Source organism: Theobroma cacao, chromosome 5 (assembly GCF_053813885.1).
Source record: "Theobroma cacao isolate CCN51 chromosome 5, ASM5381388v1, whole genome shotgun sequence".
Classification (NCBI taxonomy): domain Eukaryota; kingdom Viridiplantae; phylum Streptophyta; class Magnoliopsida; order Malvales; family Malvaceae; genus Theobroma; species Theobroma cacao.
In genome coordinates this window covers 3,634,811-3,657,888 of record NC_142643.1, presented here as the reverse complement: position 1 = coordinate 3,657,888, position 23,078 = coordinate 3,634,811, and the positions used below count along the sequence as shown (strand labels likewise).

General features: G+C 33.8%; 3 protein-coding genes and 1 pseudogene across 5 annotated transcripts; 1 reads left to right on the top strand and 3 right to left on the bottom strand.

Moving 5' to 3' along the window:
• The first annotated feature begins 682 nt into the window (after positions 1-682).
• LOC148762363 (uncharacterized) lies at positions 683-3,697 on the top strand (annotated as a pseudogene).
• Positions 3,698-4,963: 1,266 nt separating this feature from the next.
• Positions 4,964-9,260, bottom strand: ACR10 (ACT-like superfamily protein). Of its 3 annotated transcripts, none has more exons than XM_018122201.2 (6): positions 8,749-9,254; positions 8,065-8,286; positions 7,647-7,752; positions 6,815-7,151; positions 6,032-6,316; positions 4,964-5,531 (listed from the first exon to the last, which is right to left on the bottom strand). In XM_018122201.2, the coding sequence occupies exons 1-6, from the start codon at positions 8,900-8,902 to the stop codon at positions 5,394-5,396; spliced, it is 1,242 nt and encodes a 413-aa protein (XP_017977690.2). In that variant the 5' UTR covers positions 8,903-9,254; the 3' UTR covers positions 4,964-5,393. The 3 variants fall into 3 exon arrangements, with proteins under 3 accessions (XP_017977690.2, XP_017977689.2, XP_088662919.1); XM_018122200.2 differs by having other exon boundaries at positions 8,065-8,298; positions 8,749-9,250; XM_088806793.1 differs by lacking the exon at positions 6,032-6,316 and having other exon boundaries at positions 8,065-8,298; positions 8,749-9,260.
• A 7,734-nt stretch (positions 9,261-16,994) lies between these two features.
• LOC18598042 (uncharacterized) lies at positions 16,995-19,956 on the bottom strand. Its single transcript, XM_007027383.3, has 4 exons — positions 19,816-19,956; positions 19,651-19,728; positions 19,458-19,559; positions 16,995-17,244 (listed from the first exon to the last, which is right to left on the bottom strand). The coding sequence occupies exons 1-4, from the start codon at positions 19,816-19,818 to the stop codon at positions 17,164-17,166; spliced, it is 264 nt and encodes an 87-aa protein (XP_007027445.3). The 5' UTR covers positions 19,819-19,956; the 3' UTR covers positions 16,995-17,163.
• An 897-nt stretch (positions 19,957-20,853) lies between these two features.
• CDC25 (Rhodanese/Cell cycle control phosphatase superfamily protein) lies at positions 20,854-23,035 on the bottom strand. Its single transcript, XM_007027382.3, has 3 exons — positions 22,850-23,035; positions 22,603-22,741; positions 20,854-21,199 (listed from the first exon to the last, which is right to left on the bottom strand). Exons 1-3 carry the CDS (start codon positions 22,930-22,932, stop codon positions 21,029-21,031), a joined length of 393 nt encoding a protein of 130 aa, XP_007027444.1. The 5' UTR covers positions 22,933-23,035; the 3' UTR covers positions 20,854-21,028.
• Between the last annotated feature and the right edge of the window lie 43 nt (positions 23,036-23,078).

The window sequence follows — 23,078 nt, the reverse complement described above, 5'->3', positions numbered from 1 at the left end:
TTATGATTGTTAAAATTATGAAAGATTGTTCTCAACTTGAGACTGCTCATTTTAACTCTAGGCAGTCTGCCAAACAATAGGACTCTTCTACCACTTATATTGTACAGTATAACTTGTCAGCTGAAAAATCCCTCTGCAATCTTGGATAGGTTTAGAGGGCTTACCATAGCAGTAAGTCTAGGACTATATAAGCCTTACTACACAGGTTAACAGCTTATTACCTTACTTCTATTTTTAGAGCATTAGAGGATGCTAGCTTCTGATTGTCTTTACCTATATCTTATCCTTTGATGCAGCAAATCTTCTTATCTATGGAGATGCTGCTGGCCTGTTAAGACAACATTCAAACTATATATCCATGCATGCACTTGAATAGAGGAAAAAAAGAAAGAGAAGAAAATCTTCTTATTTGTTGTGTGCATGTATAAATTATAGTTCCCTGCACGTCCAGTAAGAAACATTCACATAATTTACTTAATTTTAAGCTAGCAATGTGCCTTAAATTAAAAAAAAAAAAAAGGAAATGAATCATTTTGTAAAAGAGCATAGAAATAATAAAAACTGAGTAAGTTTTTTGAAAACAAATGCTCGAAATGATTTTGAGTGTGTGTCGGGTTTGTAGTTGAAGATATTGGTAGACCATGCATGCTGGCATAGCATATCCAGGCCTTGATCGCGCAGCATGGGATGGATGCATGTAAGCTGATTTGTGATGCCATTTTTCCTCTTCAGTGTTGGGGTTGTTAGAGTTAAAGCATGCTGTGACTTTATCATTTTGTTTTACTATGTATTTTGCTTTACTGTACTGGTCATTAAGTGTTCTACAGCAGTGTTATGAGGTGTCTTAGTGCATGGTTGGTTAATAACACTTGTCTCTTTATGTTAACAGGTGTTAACCATGTATACCTTGTATATATACTTTGGTTCATGTTTAATGAAGAAAAAGTTTTCATCAGAAAAATTTATTTTCTCTCGTCTTGCTTTTAGTTCCTTCTCCACAACAGAGTAGTCCTCTGCTCTGTCATAGTTTCATCTCTTTCTCAATTTCATTACAGGGGTTGCAATTGCCCTGGCTCTCAAGGTATATATATTCTTTTCTCTAATTGTGGTTTTAGACAAACCATATTTACAACTTATTAATTTCCATTTGTTTTCTGGCTTTCCCAGCTATTATAATACAAGTCAGATGTCTCTGATAAAACCCTTGGTCTCAAATTTACAGAAAATTCTCAAGATCAAGGATGCAGTTAATAAGATAACCTTAAGGACATTAAAGCTTCTATTTTGGGGAATTCTGTTGCAAGGTATGCCATAAACATGTGAAGCCATTACCACAATGTACATGGTTTTCTCTGTCACATGACCCTCAAGTGAATCAAAACTCTTAACCTCTGAACTTCTATATTGACACACTGCAGGAGGATACTCTCATTCTTTAGCTGATAATATTGATCTCGTTTATGGGGTTGGCAAGGAGCTCATTAGATGGTGTGGCATTCTCCAGGTCCTCTTTTCCATAGCTAGTCATTGTTCATCTTTGAAATTTTCCTTGATATCTCTAATATAGGTTTAGAAATATTTACACGAATATTGTAATCACCCTTTTTTTTCTTGACTGAGTATACCGATAATGTTGACAGCGTTAATACTTGTAAGAAAGAATCAAAAAGCTGCTTTACTCATAGTGACCTTTTTATAGGAATTGATTTTGAAGCCATGCTGATGGTAACCACTGTTTTCTTTCGTGAAAGCAGAGAATAGTATTGGTATACTTAGTTGTAGCTCTGATAGAGACTCTGACTACAAAATGGAGACCACTTGTTATAGCACCAGGACATCTATCCAGTTTCTCTGCATATCGATGGCAATGGTAAACAAGTAGTTCAGCTTACTCATACCACTTGAGAGACGATAAAAAGGGCCAATCTTTCATCCGTACCCATATTTATGAAACAAAACTTTGATTCTTTTGCTAAGACAATGGGAGTAATGTAATTGGTCTACATTGAATCCAGGATTAGAGGGTTCACTGCGTTTGCCATTTACATGATCACAACGTATTCATTGTATGTTCCTGATTGGAGTTTTATTGATCACGAGGGAGGAACGATATATACAGTATGTTCTGAATAGCTGATCAAGTATAACAAGATTATGCGATGATTGATGTACTTGTAACAGCTTCTTTACCCTTTTCGCCAATTTTAGGTGAAATGTGGGATGAGGGGACACTTGGGACCTGCTTGTAATGCTGTTGGGTATATGGATAGGGAGATTTTGGGCATAAACCATCTCTACAAGAGCCCTGTCCGGCAACGTCTAAAGGTTCAGTCCCAACAAGGCAGAATCATTTTGAATTTTCCTTTTCGAGTTCCAAAAAATTCTTATTCTCAATCATTTCAATAAACTTCCTAGGCTTGTACTCTCAATTCTCCACGTTCAGGCCCTTTTCTCGAGGATGCTCCAGTTTGGTGCCATGCCATTTTGAACCAGAAGGCTTGTTAAGGTTTGAAACTTCCTCATCAACACACTATTTACTACTTAACAGAGCAAGAAAGATTATTTTGAGCTAGACATGATATAATAGTCCTTTCCTTTTATAGTTCAATCTCAGCTATTCTCTGGGGCACCATAGGCATCCATTACGGGCATGTGCTGATACATTTCAAGGTTAGAAACTCAATTAAGTTACTTGAACTATCATTAATTAGACATCAACTTCTAGAAGTAAAGAGTGAAATTTTGTGTAGGGCCACTCTCAAAGGCTCAAACAACGGGTATCAATGGGACTTGGCTTACTTTTTCTCGGCTCACTCATGGTCAGTTTCCTTGACAATGATTTTGTCCTCTGAAATCTAATTGGATATCCAATGAGTTTTTTAATAACTTCTTAACTAAATAAAAAATTAAGAAAGGATCTTTCCCCACTGCGTTGCAGCTATTCCTATCAATAAACAGCTCTACACCATTAGCTATGTCTGCCTCACAGCTGGTGCAGCGGGAGTTGTATTTTCTGGAGTCTACATTCTGGTAATGAAAAGAACACAGCAAACCACCTGTCCACATAAGCTAATCTTTATAGCTAACTATATATAATTGTGTAATAACCAGTCAGAAATTCTTTGTTTTCTTTTCTTGGTTGTCCCTTGGGAAAAATGAACAGATTCATGTTTGGGGGCTGAGAACTCCATTTCTATTCCTGGAATGGATAGGGATGAACTCCATGCTCATTTTGTGCTGAGGGCACAAGGTATACTTGCAGCATTCATCAGTGGCTGGTACCATAACCGCCCTGACAACACACTTGTAAGTGTTTACTTCCAGTTAATTTCATTAAGCAGATCAGTTTGGAATTTTCAGTTTGTTGAAATTGTCACCTGAAAATGCAAATTGAACAATGAATGCTCAGGTCACTTGGATCAAAACTCATGTTTTCATAGATGTGGAACTCGAGGAACCTAGGGACTCTTTTGTATGTGATTTTCGCTGAGATCACATTCTATGGAGTACTTGCTGGAATCTTAAATAAGTTGGGGATGTACTGGAAGCTGTAATGAAGCAAATTTGGTTCAATAAATTGGAGGATCTACATTAGACATTAAACAGATTTGTCTTCTTTTTGTTTATTATTGTTTGTCTGTAAAATAATGTTGGATAGCAATCACTATGAGCAGATATGCCTCACTCTTCTTCATCAGGTATTCCAAAACTCCTTGCTTCCAAGTTGTTTAACTCTTACCCTTTGAATTCTGTCAAAACCCAAAACAAAACAGAGTTAGATATTAGAACAATGGGTAAAATACTTTTATTTTTTAAGTTTTGGTCGAATTTACACAGACATTCATTAATTTTTGAAATAGATGATTCATCTTAAGAGTGCAAACACCATTATGAAAAAATTAAATTTTTTTTAATTAATTTAAAATTTTATTATTGTATTTAAAAAAAAAAAAACTCCATTGCTCCCTTGGGGAGCTTTTTGTGTAAATAAATAAAAAATAATAAATAATAATTATAAAAATTAATCAAGAATAACTCTTAACACGTCAATAAGTTGATGAAATATTAATGATTAACTAACAGTTAGATTTATGTGTCCAATAAAAAATATTTTTATAAGACGAAATATCTATTTCGAAAATTAATAAATTTTCTTATAATTTCAATCAAAACTTAAAAAATATATATTTTACCCTAAAACATTTGTTACATCTATATCAACTGCAGGTAAACTTGTTTCTTTTTTTTTAATGGATAACAACAAACTACAGGTGAGCATCTCAAAGGACCAACGTCTTCATTGAACTAGGAAAATTCAGAATTGGAGGACCGGGCAGCATTGGCTCTATCCTTTGCTGGTATTAAAAAAGCAAAAAATCTTTGGTGGAAATATCTTGACATGCAACATGACAATCTGTACGATATGGAAGTGATCGAAATAGACATGTGAAACATCAAACCATAACTATTTCCGATGTGATATCTTATTTCTGTAGAATCTAAAGAGACATCCATGATTTGTTGGATAAGTTGCAAACCGAAAGCATAGAAGTCCCCTACAAATACGCTCTTGTATGCAATCTTCAAATGTTGTAACCAGGGTTTTCGGCATCTGTAGTTCTCAACATTAATAGAAAGAGGACAAAACTGATAAGAATCAATTCAATTGGAAGGCAAAGAAGAAGTTTGAATAGAGACCAGGGGTGGGCTGGAGCTAAAATATTAAATTTTTTCCACTGTATGACGAACTTGTTGCAATCATTCTTGAAAGACTTGGCTTAAAACCTAAATATATACACAATTAGCTTGTATGCTATTTAAAACTGGCTGATGCTGGGATTTCTCAAACTGAAAAAACATGTTCACACATACATGAGCAAAGCAACCGTATCACAGAGAGTTGTCCATCAATATGCAGGGGCCATACAGTTTTGTGGACAAAAGAGTGTCACGGAGATTCTAATTCCGGCACAAACTTATGGCATAACTGATAATATGCGAAAACTGGAAAACGCTGTTTTTTCCTACAACATGTTCTGCATTCTTACGTACAGGGAGATGAAAATATGATTTAGAAATTTTGTCGGATTGCTTGATATTATCCAACTGACCCACCAAAAGGGTCCACCAACAAAGATAGTTACACAAGAAGATATGCATGATTTCTACCTCTGTGCTACAACTTTCAACTATACTTTGCCACAAGAGCTTTACTATTCCTTTATCTCCTTGCTACCAACTCATCTCTACATCATAAGGTTAGCCTCGCAGAAGCTGCAACTGTAAGATACGAAAAACGTGATTCATAATTTACAGTGACTGCACAGAGGGGCAGGGCAAGTATACTGTACAGGGGCCATGGCCATCCAGGAGGAACAATGTTGTGATCATAGTTATTCCCAACCCATCAACAGCTTCCAAACTCCTTCCTCAACCTTTCTTCTTGGAACAGATAAGCTAGCCCCTTCATCTAGCAGAACTCTGTAAACTTCCCACTCTCGATCTCCAATCATGTGTCTCCCAATCTCTGCCTGAAAAATATGTATACTCAAAAAAGTTATACGTGCAACTTGCAAAAGAAAAACTGAGAAACATTAATTGACTAAGAAAAGCCAGTCTCTTCTCTAAATAAACAGCATTGCATTCTGATCAAGTAGTATAATACATGTAATACATTGGATTCATGTTTGGACAGGTAGCATATCAGTAAACATGTACCATATCCTACAACTATATAAGGGACAGCAAAGAGGAGTAAGAGAGAAAAGCATATATGAATATTATTGCATTTCACAATCCCCTCGTCAGACTAGGAGTTGGAAATTGATGCATAAATTTATAATGCAGACTAGATATGGAAAACATGCAGCCACAGCAGATATCAACCCTAACGCACTGTTAAGCTCATAATCCCAATGACGCAAGCCCGTTTTAAGCAACAAAAATGAATTTATTTACATGTGAAAACAAAATACAGGAAAGCAGAGCAGAACTCCTGTAGAAGCTTAACGGCACAGAGCTTAGGAAGTACCGAGAAGATGCAAGTGTCAAGCATCTTTAAAGCAAGGGTAATGTCATAAAAAACAAGAGGCCGGCCCTTGCTTGATAACTCTACAGGATTTGCAACCAGAAGCTCTGTATCAGGACCCCGGCTCATTACAGCTACTCTGAGTGGTTGGAGCAGTTCCATCTGCAGACGCGAGGACAATGCATTTTGCTTGCTAGGATCAACAATCTTCTTTCCATCAGCTTGCATTATAAACAGGTCAATCTCACACTTTCTTCCTTGTTTTATATAGAAGCGTCCATATGAAATCTAGTTACATTATAAAATTGAGGTATTAAGATGGTGGAACTAGTGCCAGTTACATGGGCTAAGAATGCTTCTCTTCCTCCAACTGAAAATTAAACAAGTAAAAAGGTGCTTCCACAATTTTGAAAAGAATCATGTCAATTATGATTGACAGATACACATGATAATAGAAAACATTGACTATAGAAGCATAGCAAGAGTGGTTTTATAAATTCATGGAGATGGGCTACTTGGCAATACACATAACTAAGTACAGCCACATGAAAACGACAGAATGATAAAAGCCATTGAATTGTCAAGTTTCACATATCAAAATTTTCAAAAAAGATATATTCAAACGAGAATAAAAGCAATATTATAAATTATTCAAGCTAGAATATTCCTAAAACCAATCTTCCCAGATAAGATCGGACAAATGTCCATGATTAACTGCAGCATGACACTTTCGTAAAAATCCAGTAAAACATTGATTAATTATATACTAGCAATTAGTATATCTACCTGAATGTTGTAATCCTTCAGAGTTCTCATTATGTCATACAGAAGACCTTTATAATCTTGGCAAATGATTTGAACAAGCGTGTGAGCAGGACTGAGCGAGTTGTCCATTGTGACAGAAACACTGTTGGAAGTAAGTGATACACTTGGGAGTTTATTGGACATCTCTAAGTGGAAAATATCTTCTGTTATTTGAGATGGGAGAAATGGAGATGCCTGAGAACATGCAGTAATTTGAGGTCCAACCTTTTGAATGTTACAGCTAATCACAGCTTCCTGCATAACATCTTCCAATGCTTTACAAGTCTCCTCCTGCCTCTTTGTTGTATGTAATAGTTCCCTGGAAAAAAATCACAATATTTACAAAGGATGTTACTTTTTGATAATTAAGAAAAATATAAACAAGATTTTGTTCTTCCACAAAAGGGTTGTAGAAACTTAAGGTGGAGATGCAAGCTGCCTCAGCATATCAGAGTTACAATTACTATAACCTAAATTATCCTTTCAAAACCAATTTTAATCTATTGCCCTATCAGAGAATATTTTCTTGTCTACATCAATTCAGCTCTGAATCCCTCAACCCTTTCTCCCGCATACATATATAGTTTGAATAGAAGCAACAATAAACCTCTACTTAGATGTGCATGTTGTTATAATTCCAAATACATTTGCAGTCATTTTCAAAGAAGCCTAACTGATCAAAGGTAATGAACATGATATATTAACTGAATTGCACTTGTAATAGTAGCAACTTACATGAAACATAAAACTAGTTCTCAAAGATTAGCAAAGCACATAATCTAATTTTGGAGAGATCATGTCAAAGAAGCAAAACCTGGTATCTGTAACAAAGAATAGGTCCATCACTGTCCCATCTGGAGTTGTAGATACCTTCACTTTCTTTATATTGAGTTCGAGACAACACAGAACTTCTGTCACATCTGCAAAGAGAAAATCTAAAATTCAATTACTAATATAGTTTGGACCACATTTGTGCTCAAATTCTTCATAAGAAGACCCTATCATGAAGAAATATGATGTAGGAAAGCAAAAACAGAAAACCATTTCTTCATGCCCTGTATGATAGCTGAACTAACAGGGGAAAAAAAAGAGAACTCGGATCTCTAAAATTCAATATTTTGTTTAAAAAAGGATAAATCCCCCTTGATTTATAAAAGAAAAAAATCAAATTGAGACCAAAACTTCATATGAATTGAAACTACACCAAGATGCTCTCAAAAGAAGAAGTTCACCATGTAAAAGGCCTTTTCTATCATAACAGCAAAGCTTGAGGAGAAACACATCAGGAGGCTTTGGAGGCTGCAATTCAGAACGGTAATAAGAAATCCCAGAAGCTGAAGAGCACGAAGGGCAAGCCCCAATTAGTCTTTTCTTCAACAATTCCCATCTCGAAGAACCCCATCTTGTTGCAGGCTTACAAACCACCCAAAACACTATGTAGCACCATTTCCCATCTGTAGATACATCTTCACAACACAAACAAATTTTTTTTTAAATAAGTGGTAATTAAGACCATAAAAATCCAATTATATTACCAAAATTAAATCAAATTATCAAATTTTTTTTCATAGCTTCTCAAATGCCCATCATTTGTTTCACTCAACTGAAGATAAATTAAACAATTTTTTGACCTCCAAATAGTCCAAAGATTAAAACTTGAAAGATCAAAATACCCAAATTTTCATCAAAGTTAAACCAAAACCTCAAAATCTCCATAGCTTGTTTCACAGAATAAAAGTAAAAGCTCAAATGAAGATAAATAAAACACATGCATAAAAATTGGGTTGGCTTCCAAATAGCCAAAAGACTGTGAACTTGAAAGAAAAAATTCCAACTTTATTTTATTTCTAAAGAAAAAAGTTGGTATCTACAAAAACATGCAATCATTTTCTTGAAAAAAGAGAACTTGGGGTTACCTCCTCTAACAATGCTAAGACCAAAAAAGAGCAAGATGCGGCATAAATCACAGCCCAAACCAGTTTTATCAGGGCAGTTAACAGTGATAACATTTGGTTCTCCTTCTTTCTCTGATTGCCTTATGATCACTACGTCGTCGTGTAGAATACCCATCTTTCTTTACTCTTCTTCTTCTTCAACTACTACTCGTTCAAAGCTTGAAAAACAGCGAAAGAATTTTCCTTTAATTCATTTGGGGTGGTTTGGTTTATTGTTTGCGTTTTATGAGTCGTTGTTTTGCTGTGTTGAGGAGTACAGAGGAGCAGCAGTAGTGCTGTGGAGACAGATAAAAGGCAAGAGGAAAACAGAAAGCAAAGCAATTCAGAGAGAGAGAGAGAGACAGAAAGTCAAGTGTTTCGCTGCTTTCTTTCCTTCGCTTGTGCTTCACTTGTAGTTGTTGTTTACTAGTCTATTTTCCCATTTTCCCTTTTACCCATTTCGGTTTTTCTTGGTGTTTGGTGATACGGTTTTCAATATCTCCAGCCAGATGCTCTCAAAACTCAAACCCCTACATTGACAACAAATACCATTGCTTTCTAACCTTGTACTTCAAGGCGTAATACACCTCTTCTCTATCTATTTTACATAAACCATTTATAATTATTTTATACACGATCTATTAGAAAATACATTAAAACGACAAAATCTAGCATTTTGTTGAGCAAAACAATCCCCAATCATTGATTCCTCGGTCTGTTTTTGGATTTTGTTAAGCTTGGATTCCTTATCCCTCCTCTCTAAATATTATCCTCCCCTTTCCCTCCTACTCGTTTTGAAACATTTTGGGACCCCCGTATCCGTAATCTTCCTAGCAGTATTATGTGGCACTGACACGGCCCAACATTATCGGACATTCTTTATATCCTCCGTTTTAAACAAATATAAAAATAAAAACTTGTGCGTTTTAATTTTCCCATCTCCTTTTACATCTCCTTCCGTTGTGAATTGCCCTTCTTCAGCAGTCAGCAGCATTCGCGTAACTCGCTCGTGACTCACCCCCGCACACGGAGGGGCATCAGCCGCCATCACGTGTCGTTTTCATTTTCTGGATGGTCCCCCGCTGCTCACGTGATCTTTCAACTGCCCTTTAACCCACGTTTCAGGAAAAAGTTACCTTTGTCATTTGTCGGTAACACGTCACCGTTTCGATTAATCCCCATTTATTTTTTAAACGGGGTGAGTAGGCATCTATCTCCCACGTGTAGAGTGGTTCATTTGACCATATACAAGGAGTGAAGGTGAGGTCACGGGGCACCAATGTCATCGATCTTGGTGGTTAGTGATAATTTGGATTAACTAATGGATGCGATGGACTTTGAATTCTTGAAAGTATATGCATTAGACGGAATTAAACGATAATCTTTTTGGTTTAGGAATTTTTGGAATCTTAGTTTATGCCAATTATAGGGTGCTAATCCCCTTCTCTCTTTGTTGGCATTACAGTAGAACAATATGGAAAGAGTTAACATTACACACTTGACGTTTCTCATCTTCTAAAATTAACTTTACCATGAGTTATAAGGTTTAAAAACATTTTAAAACTTTCTCGTATATATTCTTAAGGAAAGAAATCCAAAGTTTTGATTCTGCTTTTTCTGTAATTTTATTGTTCTCTTTGAGTTCAATTAGGTTAACAATTTGAGTAAAATATACTGTAATTAGTTCTAAATAATTGACTAGAGAATTATTTTAACATCTTGGTGAATGCATGCTAGAATACCTATAACTAGTGTGAGGGTTGTTTTGGATTTCTTTTGATTACTTTCTTTGTAGATGCTTGAAAAGAACAAAAAAAAAAAAAACTTCTAGTGAAGAAGATGATGAACTATTGTCAATCGACACGTCTAAACAATGAAAAAAAAATAATAATGAAAATGATAAATCTCGCAGTTTAATAAACTTTAACAAAGAAAATAAGAAATAAGATCCTAACGTGGGTGGGACAAACATAATTTTCAAGATTGAGACATGAATTATTAAATAGTAAAATGACTAGTAAATTGTATTCCTACTAATGGTTTTATCAATTATACTTATTTCTCTTATGCTTCCTCCTATAATTTGGAAATATCTAAACACCATTATCTAGTACGTATTTTCAATTTCAATTGCTTACTTATTGCCAGGGTCGACTATGGTGTAAAGCTACCAAAGTTCTTGCTTTAGGTTTCAATTTTCAATAGACTTCATAATTTTATAATAATATAATTAATTATATTAAACATATATAAAAATTAAATAATTAATAAAATAACTACTTATTAAATTAATTCTTATATCTTTATTAATTCTCAATTATTTATCTCATTTTTTATTAAAAATATGTAAAAATCAATATAATTAATAAAATGACATATTCTCTCAATTCTATAATTATGTGCTTAATAAATCTAAATTTTTTATCACTTTCTAATTCCATAATACTATTAATTCTCAATTATTTTTTCTATTTTCAATTAATTAACAGTAATATATATTTAATGATTTTCAAAAGTTATTTTTTATATATATAAAACTAATTTTTTTAATTTATAAAATAAAAAATTAATTAAAAATTTTACATTTCAAAATACTAAAAGAATAAAATTTTAATTATTTTTTTTAATTTCAATAAAAAAAATTTATTTAAATATTTAATTTTAAAACATTTAAACTTATTAAGCCGTCCTGCAGATTGTTCTTGCAAATATACATGTATTGCCTGTCGTAACTCTAGTAACATTTTACTAATAATTTCCATGGCAATATCATGTCCTATAGTGGCAACAAACAAAAGCAAGCATCCTCATGCACAAAATTTCACATCGGAGGGTTCCCAACTCATCCCTCGATCAATCCATCTAAGCACACATCAAGCTCAATAGGCTTAATAATAATCAATAGCCGAGGAGAAAGAGGAAAAAGGCCTGTCTCATACAAGTAGAACAAAGCAAACGGTGGGCATGGAGCCACGAGTCCCTTCAGCTAGGATTATGTGAGAGGGGTTTGATAATTGGGGTGATAAAGACCCAAACCCACATGGGGGTTAGGAAAGGCTCAAAAAAAAAGAAACTATTAGTAAGCTTTTCCTAAACTTTGTTTATAAAAAAGTGAAGTTATTGTTTGGTGTCCACTTCGATGGAGGGAAAGATTGGGACAGGCCAACCAGTGGAAGTGAAAGGGCTTTATAAAGAGGGTTGCTTTCGCACCTCCCAGTCTGATATTATTTTTGTGTACACACAAAAGGGGAATGCTGATCACGTTTGACGCCATGCAATGACGCCACGCCTTTCCACCCCACAATTTTCAGTCAATCAGCGTTCGGTGATATTTTGGGTGAAATACTCGTTTACCCAAGCCAGGGGAGCAGGCTTTGGCTTGGCACTTCACGCTTTGGGTTAATGGTTTGCAAACAATTTAACAAGATATAAATATCATTTTCATTTAACTTGATTTTCTACTTTATTTAGAGAATTGAGTTTGTTTTATATATATATATATATATATATATATATATATATATATAAGAGAATTGAGTTTAGACACAATAAATTTATATTATATTTTAATCAAGTATAATGTTGAAAAAAATTTAAATAAAAATTTATTCTTTTATTACATTCAATCAAATTTTTATATTTTTATTTTAAATTAAATAAACTTTTATGATTAACGATTAATCAATTGTATTTAATCAAAATATCATTTATCATTTTATATTCACGTAGTATTAATATGATGTTGGCGTAAAAGTGACATTAAAATACCATATGATCATATCACATTAATATGTTATGTCATTATTTATTATGATATGTCAACACCACGTGACATAAAATGATAAGTAAGATTTTGACTAACAATCATTAATTATAAAAACTTATTTGATTTAAAATAAAAATATAAAAATTTAATTGAACATAATAAGAAAAAAAACTTATTTGTATTATTCGAAATAATTCATGAAATTTTTTAAATATCATGTCTTTAATCAATTATATCACATAACCAAATTAAACCCGTGTGAGTTACATATATTTTTTTCTCAATCATACTTGCAATGAATATAGTATGAAAGAGTAATACATATATATATATACTAAGGGTCACATTTAAAAGTATCAGTTGGCCTTCTAAACGGGCTCTCAATTAAATTCAAATTTGTTCTTTATAAACTTTGAAAAAGCTACGGACATTAAACTCCAATTCTTGATTAATAATTAAATTTCACCTTTCACGGTACGTCGAAAAATAGTTTCAAACTGACTAATAGTTTGTACGTTGAATCTCTGTCTTCTGCCTTCTCCTTTTGTAAAAGAAACAACTACGATTTTCTCTTTAATCATTCTAGCTTTAAAAATGCTTGGTGCCAGTAAGCACCCTTTAGTATCCAAAAACATACCATGAGGATTTAATTTTATTCACTTAATGCATATTTATTCATGCATTTTTTTATGAAATTACAATTACGAATAAAATTTTCAATTATAATCAAAATAATTTTCATATGTATCACAAATTATATTTATGAAAAAATTTAGACATCATATTTAAAATTTTTTTGAATTATTTAAAAAAATTTAAATAAATTTTTATTTTTCTATTGTATACGTCCAAACTCTTATACTTTTATTTTAAATTAAATAAACTTTTACGATTAACAATTGAATAATTGTTGATAGTCAAAATATCATTTATTATTTTATATCACGTGATATTGACGTTATATGCTGACATGACATGTTGACGTGACATAATGATATAATCACTTGATTTTTTTAACTTTTCATATCAATATCATGTCAACTAAAAAATAACAAGTAATGTAAGAATTTATTTAATTTAAAATAAAAAATATCAAAACTTCTTTAAACATAATAAAATAATAACAATTTAATTAAAATTTTTTGAATAATTCAATTAAAACATTATGCCAAAAAATTACTATACAAATCGATATAAAATTTGATTGAATCTACCTAAGTGAGACTTGAATAGAGGATTTAAAATTTTAAAAAGTGTCTTCTTTGCCGTTGAGACAATATTTCATTGGTCTATCACATGCATTTTGTATCCAAATAGATAAAAAGTGAAAAAAAAAATTCAATTTATGTTTTAAACAAGAACTTCTTTTTCTCATTGAATGTACCTTTACCACTAAGTGACACATGTTCTAATTATATACAGTTATAAACAGGTGGAAATGAACTTAAATAGGTTATAAAATTTGAGTAATAATAATAATTAACAGAAGTTAAGTAAGTTTCAAATGTGGCTCACCAGCACATCCTAGTCAGCCAGGAGCAGTGGGACCAAAGCGGTGATAATCCAATCCAAGTCCGTTTTTCCTTTTGAATTTCCAAGAATTTTGGGACCCACAATAACCCCCATCGCACAAGTGGAAGCAATATATGTACATTATCAATCCCAACAACAAAGTAATATTTATTTAATCAGAAGATGAAACCAAAAACAAAGGAGTTTGCGACCAAAGATTGGTTTGAAAACGATGGGATATCATCCACTTGCTTTAAACACACCTCTTGTTTACCTTAATTCGAAAATGAAAGGAAAAAATGCACAATATCAATCCTTAACTGTGTTTTCCGATATTGGCATAATATTTAAAAAATTTTTAAATTATTTTAAAATTTTAAAATTTTTTTATTATATTCAATAACATTTTATAATTTTATTTTGAATCAAATAAATTTTTATAATTAATGATTAATTAATTGTTAGTAATTAAAATAATATTTATCATTTTATATCACATGATATTAACGTGACATGTTGATATATTATAAAATAATCAATAATATTTTGATTAATAGTAATTAGTTAATCGTTAATTAAAAAATTTATTTGACAAAAAAATAAGTGTTTGATTGAATACAACAGATAAATAAAAATTTGTTTAAATTTTCTTAAATAATTTATAAATTTTTTCAAAAATTATACCTATACAGTTCTCTTAACAATAAATCTCCCACGTATTTGATCACATCTTAGAAAAATCTTTTAAAACATGTGTTTCTCGATTGATTATATTATTTGAGAGTGGGGTGTTGGCCTAGCAAGTGGTATTAGAAAATGACCTTCACAAGTTTGCAAACCCATGGTTTGGCCTCGTACCTACCCTTCGAGTCACAAAATGTTACTATACATTACGTGGGAGTCATGGAAAGTGTTTGTGAGTACTCAATTTTGAATGACAATGGGATAAAGAAAGGGACCAAGTTGAGGAATAAAGAACTGTGGGATTGTGAATTTTTATTGGGCGAAGTGTGAGACTTAGGGGACTCATTAGGCAGTGGGTGGACAATAAAGATTCCCATTGAACTTCGGAGAAAATGCATTGAGATACTTAGTTTGTTCATTCTCTTCACTTTTTCTCTTCTTTTGGACCAACTTCACATGAAGAGAAAGGGTAGACAACATCAACTTGTCTTGCCCCTTTTTCATAGGGTTTTAGCTAACATGTTTAATTAACCCAACATAAAAGTACTAAAGTGATGAACTGATATATATCAAATCAAAATTGATAAAAGATAATTTTGAATAAATTATCATAATTAAGATGATCTTCTTGCTTAACAAATTAATCTGATATATTAGTATTAAAAACGTGGGAAGCCCATGCTGTTACTCAATTTAAAGTACCTACTCAACATATATATATATGTATTATTGAAAAGCACGACACATGTCTCACTTGAAAATTCTTTCTTTCTTTCTTCCAAGTAATTAGGTCCAACTTTGATCGCAAACAAGATGAACCATCGCTTGAAAACAAACGTTTTGTCAAATTATTCTCATAATAATAATAATAATAATATAAACCCAAGCTTCCCTTGGCAGCCAAGTAAACCAATCAAGACTATAAGATTTTTTGGGTTGCACAAAATTCTTTTTGACCAGATTGACTCTTCGTGTGGCAGTTGCCCTAAATTTCCTTCTTAAAACAACGAATATCTAGGTTGTCTCCACAAGATTTGCTGTTGTTGCTGACCTACCTACTCACATGGTTCTGCTACGTTTTTCGTAAGTTGGAAGTCAAACACGTCACATGATTGTTTATTAGATGGCCACTTAAACTACAGTTTCTCAACAGTGATTTACACTCACTTTTGTCGCTCCCACATTTTGCATGCAATAAACCTTGTGATTATATGGTTTTGGGTTTTTTGAAATGTATTTTCCACTCCTAAGCTGGCAGTTGGTTGTGTTTTTGACATGTGACAGATGGTATAAGAATAAATTCAGTCCACATCAAGTACTTCTAAGAAAAAGTAAATAACGTGACCTCATCGTTAAATTATGTGAGATAGAATATTACACTAAACGTTTTAACAGAAGTACTAGGATGTTTCAATCTCACGATAAGTTCTTAGGTAACTTATAGACTGTGTTACTGCACATTTTAACCTTTTGAGGTGGGGGTACTGACTTCGTGATTGTAATGTCCAACTTTTTTATATTATTTTTTAACAAATAATAAAAAGTTGGGTTCTGGCCCATTTTAAGTGGTTCCAGACATCCAGTTCACATTAAGAGCCCACATTTAGACTCTTATAACCATTGATTGGATGTCATTTTCAGCCAAAGAAAAAAAATTTGCCACCAAAATGAGGAATCAATTTTTTTCCAATATGGAAGGGGTGCCCACGGAATCTGTGCCGTAGATTCGCTTGGTAATTGAAAGGGAAAGATGAAAGAAAGAAATGAGAGTCCCCAAAATTGTTTCAAACTTTGGGAGGGCAAACACATGAAGAGTCCAAACAAGTTAACCGAAAGAAGGGGGGGCCCACTACCATATTTAATCAGGATTTTACTTCTCAAGCAAGATAATATAAGCTAATTTCGCCGACAATCTCATATCATTACAATAGACCAGGCCGGTGACGCTTCCCATGTTAAGGTTAGCCACTTAGCCTCTACTGTGTTCCTTTTCTTATAATAATCAACGAATTCTTAACATTGAATGGGCCATGGTGGACCATTGACAGGGCCATGCAGCTCGGATTTGTGGCTTTTGGGCTAATGGACCGGGCATCATAGAGACTTAACCCCTCGGCCCTTTTACTGTTGTCATCTACATTGGAACCGAGTCTACTGCTCTTTCAGAAGAGGATCAGAGGAAATATTTTTTTCATTTTTCAGGTTTCGCCAAATGGAAAACGGATTTCATAGCTTCTAAATGCATGTTTTTTCACTAAAGCTTAGGTAATCAAAACATTCTTTATCATATCATCAGTTTTGCCTTCTGATAAAAACATACTACATGATTTTTGTTTTTTCTTCTCCAAATCAACAAGCTTAACAAGTCTATTTTCAGAAGGATTGTTATGGTAAGGAATGATTTTCATACAATGGAAAACACTCCAACTTCAGCATCAGTCCTGCTTGCCATCTGTCACTTCCACTGGTTTCGAACTAGACTCGGGTATACTACCAGGTACAGTTTCTGGCCCAACCTGTCAAAACACCGGAAAACCTTTACCAAATCGAAGGATATAAAACAAACCTACATGCACAGAATGAGTAGAAGTTTGAAGAGTCCAAAGCCAGGACAGCAGTAAGACATGAGCAGCAGCAACCAGAACCACTATCACAAACCAAAATTCAAACACAATTATTTAGACAACAGCTTATAAGACATACAGCATTCGAGTGTTGGCGGTTTCTGGATGTTTTGTGTACAACATAAGTTTGCAAAGAAGACCGGCCTAATAAGAATGCTTAAGATTGCTACAATAAGCATATCCTACACATGACTGACACGAACCAACTCCATACAACTAAGATTGGTGTCATGCCGCTTTTAAGTGCAAAAGAGTAATTGTCATCATAGTCTTCCTAAAACACAAATAACATGAACTGAATCTGATGTTACATGCTTTATTGTTTTTTTTAAAAAAAAGCAAATGATCAAACATTTCTCCTGCAATTGAGACTAGATAACTTTCCCACATTTACCTTGCTTATGGAATCTTACATTCCTGCCACTTACCTTGATTTCAGAATTCCTAATAAGTTTTGCCATACTAGTAACATAACCCAGGTGGACAATGGAGAACAAAAACTCTACTAGGCATAACTATTCAAAAAGTTTTCTCCCAAGAAGCAGATACCTCTTATTAAACCATTAATAATTGGATTGTATTTGCCAAATAGTCTCTCATGGAGAGAAAACAACAATACCATAGATAGAATAAATCCCCAACTACTTTACATGACAACCCATGAGAGTCATCATTTTTTGCAACAGAGTTACTTCTGACTATTCTTCTAAATCCCTCTAAGGCTCACAGCTTTGGTTTCTCTCAACTTGAGATATTTGGGGTGGGAGGAATAAAAGAAGGGTTTAAACAATTTTCCAAATCAAGCAACAGCACACAAGGTCAGCAGGCCCGAGGCAAATGCACGGAGACACAATGTGTGGAGCGCAGAGAAGGGGGCAACAATGTCCTAGCAACAAGGGTGTTGCTGGACTGAGTGGGGAAGAATGTTATGGCCTGCAAGTTCGGCCAGGCCTAGGGGAGTTTTCACCAGGCAGCAGGAAAGAAGGCCAGGGGGCCAAGCCAGCCAGCTACCCCTACGTAGGCACCGTGCAACAGCTAGTAGAGGGGCAGACTGATCAGAACACTGTTCCAACAACTAGAAGAGCCTCCTGGCCCACCAGAATTCATTGGCGGCTGTTGGGGGCCATTTAAATTTGAGGTTCAAGACTTCTAACCGTTGTAGGGGACCCTGTGGCTATAAAAGGGGTTCTGATCCATCGGAGATAGTGTGTGGGTTACTTCTCTTGCACATTGGTTGTTCATATTGTGAATACAAACTCTCTTTGCCTCACTCTCGTTCTTGCTTACTTAGTTACGCATTTATCTTGTTTGGGTCCATTCCTTGGAGTGAAAAGTGGTTTAGGCTGACTTAGGCTATCATAAGTATGGAAGGTGCCTAAGGTCACACAGCAAGAGCACTTAAGTTGCCGGCCTGTGAAAAGTGGTATTAGAGTTACTTTACACTCTCATCTCCTGTCCACTCTGACCAATTAAGGAGAGAAATGCATTTTCCTTATTTCCCTTTCTTCTTTCCCTATCCTCTCCATCCTCGTATCCTCTACACCCCTATCCCTCCAAAATCCTAAACATAAGGTACGAGGCTAGGAAGCAAACCAGTTTAAACTTCCTGAGCTAGATCATATGCTAGTCCAATGCACAAGCTCCACACTCATCACAATAACGAATACAAATAAAGTTGATTAACATATTAACCACCCATTTAGGCCTTGTTCAAAATAAAAGCTATACCACCAAGGTATAGCCCTTCAGTCATGGCCAAATTAGTCATTGAACTTCTAGGTCCATTAATCTACCCATTGGAAATAATTTTAAATCGATATTCCCTAACACTTCTTTCACACAATTTTAGAAAAACAAAAAGGTTGTGCTTAAGCATATGCACATCATTTAGCCTCCATTGCTTTATTTTTCAACTAATTAAAACCATGGTTTCAAAACCTAACAAACTCTGACTACCTCAAGGACCAGAATTTCATCCGGTCATGACAATGAATCAATAGATAATAATAAAAAAAAAACTTCAGAGCAAACTTTGTATTAATAATTCAATAAAAATTAAAAAAAAAAAGCAAACACATAATTTAAGCAGGCAATTAATCACTCACTTTTCTAACGTTTTCCGTTTTTGCAGCCGGTTTATACGGACACGCCGGAGGTGCCCTCTCCGGTTTCCGGTATTCCCATCCAAAAAGCTTGTAAATTTTACCCTGAACCGCCCAAAAAAAAAAAGAAATTAATTAAACAGATATTAACTAATCAAATAAAAAAAAAGATGATTGAAAAGTTAAATAATTTTACCATTATGTAATGGAAAAGGAGAGGCAAAATATTCACGATCGGGACGAGGAAGAGTGGCAATAGACAAGCGATGCAAACCTGGAAAAATGAAAAATTGGAATTATAATTTTGAGCGTAGAATAAGGAGAAAAAAGAATCGATTTGAAATGGGTTGTTCCAATTTACCATCTTTCAAATTTTCTCTTTGGAAGCTTTTGATTCCCTTTTTCTGCTCTTCGAAATTCAGATGCAGTTTTCAACGTTTGTTCTATGACTTTATATTCCAACTGATTTACGAAACGGGCGGGTTCTGCTAGGTAGTTAGATCCGGACGAGAGGTTGCAAATGGCGGGTCGGATCAGGCTCCCAACCAACAAAGCAAAATATTTTTAATTCATTTTTTTATTAATATTAATTTTTGCAAAAATAAGATAAAATTAATATCGTAACACTAATACATGCGAAACATTTACAAATATCCATAATCAGAAATTATATTTGCATTTAATATATCTACAAAACCAATTTAAATTTTACTTTAAAGTTGTTTTTTATTTATTAAAAATATGATTCGAGATTTTAATTCATATTATTTCTAAAGCTTATATCACTTATAAAGTGATATTTCCGAGAGAAAGAAAAGAAATTAAAATTTTATTTTTTAAGTAAAATCTTGTATCAATCATTGAGTTAATTGAGCTAAATATTGAGATGAAAACTGAGGTGAAGTAAAATGACCTTTGAATAGCGAAAGCTTGTCATGATATTGAAGAATTTTAATTCATTAAACTCTTTAAAAATTAATGACATAATTTTTTTTAAAAATTTTTTAAATTATTTAAAAAAAAATTATTATGTTTAATTAAATTCACGTTTTTTATTTTAATTTAATAAATTTTTATAATCAAAGATTGATTTATTATTATTAATTAAAATACATTTACTATTTTATATGAAACATATAATGAATTCTTACCATCATATCACATCATTCTATCACATTATTAATTATCATGACACATCAACATACCACATTAATGTCATAACAAATAATTTTTAAATAATAATAATTAGTGATTTAACTTTTTTAAACAAATTGATTAAACATTAAAAAAAAACAAAAACTTTAAAAACTTTTCCAAGTATTATGCCAAAATTATTTTTTCATTTTCTTATATCTCCGGAAATAACTTATCTTGCACAAAATATTAAAGGGAATCCAAGTTTTGGTAGAAACCAAAGCAGTAATATATTTGCACATTATATCTCCATTGAAGTATACATTAGACATCATCATTCAGATGTTTTCAAGCAGAGAGTGTAAATGGGTAAATGGTTGGTAATAATAAGATGATATGCTTTTGCTTCCTTCTTGGCCAGAATGAGTTCTAGTAGATGACTAAGCACACTCGCCCTTGCAAGGGACATCAGTGCAGCGACAAACAGGTCTACCAGAAGCTTCCCAGCCATTGAAGCCGCGCTCCAAAACCAAAATGTTCTTGATTCCGACATCTTCCTTCATTTCCTCTAGATAATTGGCAAACCTCCGTGCACAAGTTGGGCCACGAACCTGCAAAACCATCCACAATACATATACAGGGTTATACAATACCTATATCATGGAAACGAACCATTCAATATTTAAGCATCTAGCATCTGCTTATGGGACAACGAGATGATCAACAACATGGGGTGAGAATAAGAGATTAATTTCAAAGGATCATGCAAACCAGTTATTTAAAATTCCAATATAATGCCTGCCAACTGAGGGATCCAAGTGTTGGCATGAAAGGCATGCACCTGATGATTACATTGTCTATTTGATAGCAATTACAGAATGACTTCTATGAACAGATGACTTTATGCAAGAAGGCGAAAGAAAGGAAGAGTCTAAAAAGAACGTTTCATTCAGGTAGAAGATGAACACAGTTCCAGTTTAAAGAGGTTCAACACAGTCATAAAAATGGTGATGAGACTTATTACAAATGTAGAGAACTGCTTGAGTTAATTGGGTTTAACTGGGTCCTCTGGCTATTTAATTCTTTGATAAACACAAGCTGCAATTCCGAAAGACTCAAAAAATTCAAACAATTAAAAAAACCCATCTATGCAGGGTAACAGGAAACAGCTTTAAGCTCAAGCATAGGCCACTCAATTATCTGCCAACCATAGAAAATTGAATAAGTGAAAAGGACAGTCCAGACTCCATAGAATAGAAGTCTTTTCCAAAAGAACCATGACCAGCATGAAACACACTAAAATACAAGTGTTTGAGGCAAGTGATGCTTGAGCCTTGAAGAGCAACTGTGGAGAGACCATAGACCATTTAATTATACATAGTTTTATCCATGCTGATGAACCTGCTGTTTTACTCTATGAGCCTTAGCCGAACAGAAAGATTTACTTCCACAAAGACGGTAAAATGGTTATTTTAATCCAAGCCTAAAACATCAGTTTGATGCTGACACTATCATCCTGAAGGAGGTAAGCATAAGGGGAAACAATCTTAAATGCTGACTTGGAAGTTTCGGGACAAGAAGCAAGTGCAAGCCAAAGAATTAGGACAGCCAACTTTCAATTGCAGTAAACAAATCTACCTGCAGAAACCCATATGAATTTCCCAATAAACCAAGGTACAATCGATAACTATTTACTAGGGCATAGGCTACTCAACCAACTCTACAATTTCCAAAGCACAATTTCGCTAGAGAAAATTGAGTTGTAGGTCGACCCAGATGTTGTACTTGCTCTTTCTGCTAAATGCTGGTATTATATCGTAATATCTATGTGCAACTAAGCTAGATTTCACATCTTAACCCATAACTACCTTGAAATCTATCAATATATGAAACTTAGCTACAAATATACATAATGATGAGTGGTGACAGATGTCCACAAAGGACACAGAGGGAATTTGATACAACAAAAAAAAAAAAAGAAGGAATTTCCAGCAGAACAGCATGAAGAAAGTACCTGGCTTAAGGCACAATGGAAAACAAGAGTATCTTTTCCTTTGACATCTTGAATAAGATTGGAGATCTTATTAGTGAAAGTGTCACTGGCATAGTGCAAAGACCCAGCTATATGCCCATCATAACTCCTTTCATCGTCCCTTAAATTAATAATTTCCCACAAAAAAAATAAAAACCCAACATTAATACCTTCCCCAATAATCCAACAAAATCTTAATACTGCAAAAAAAGAAGAAAAAGAAGTGAACCTGACATCTATGATGGCAATATTGGGATGGGGATTAAGGGAGAGGAGTTGAGAGCCAGTTATGTAGGAGATGGTCTTAGCCATTCGCTTCGCCAGAATCTTTGCTTGGGTCTGTCGATCTTGTCCGGAAGAGAGCCAGTTAGATTTGTATGGGAGCGGAGAATCCGATACTGTAAAGCAACGGACGACTTCTTAACTTTGATTTGGTCGTTAGACTTAAGCGCATCTTG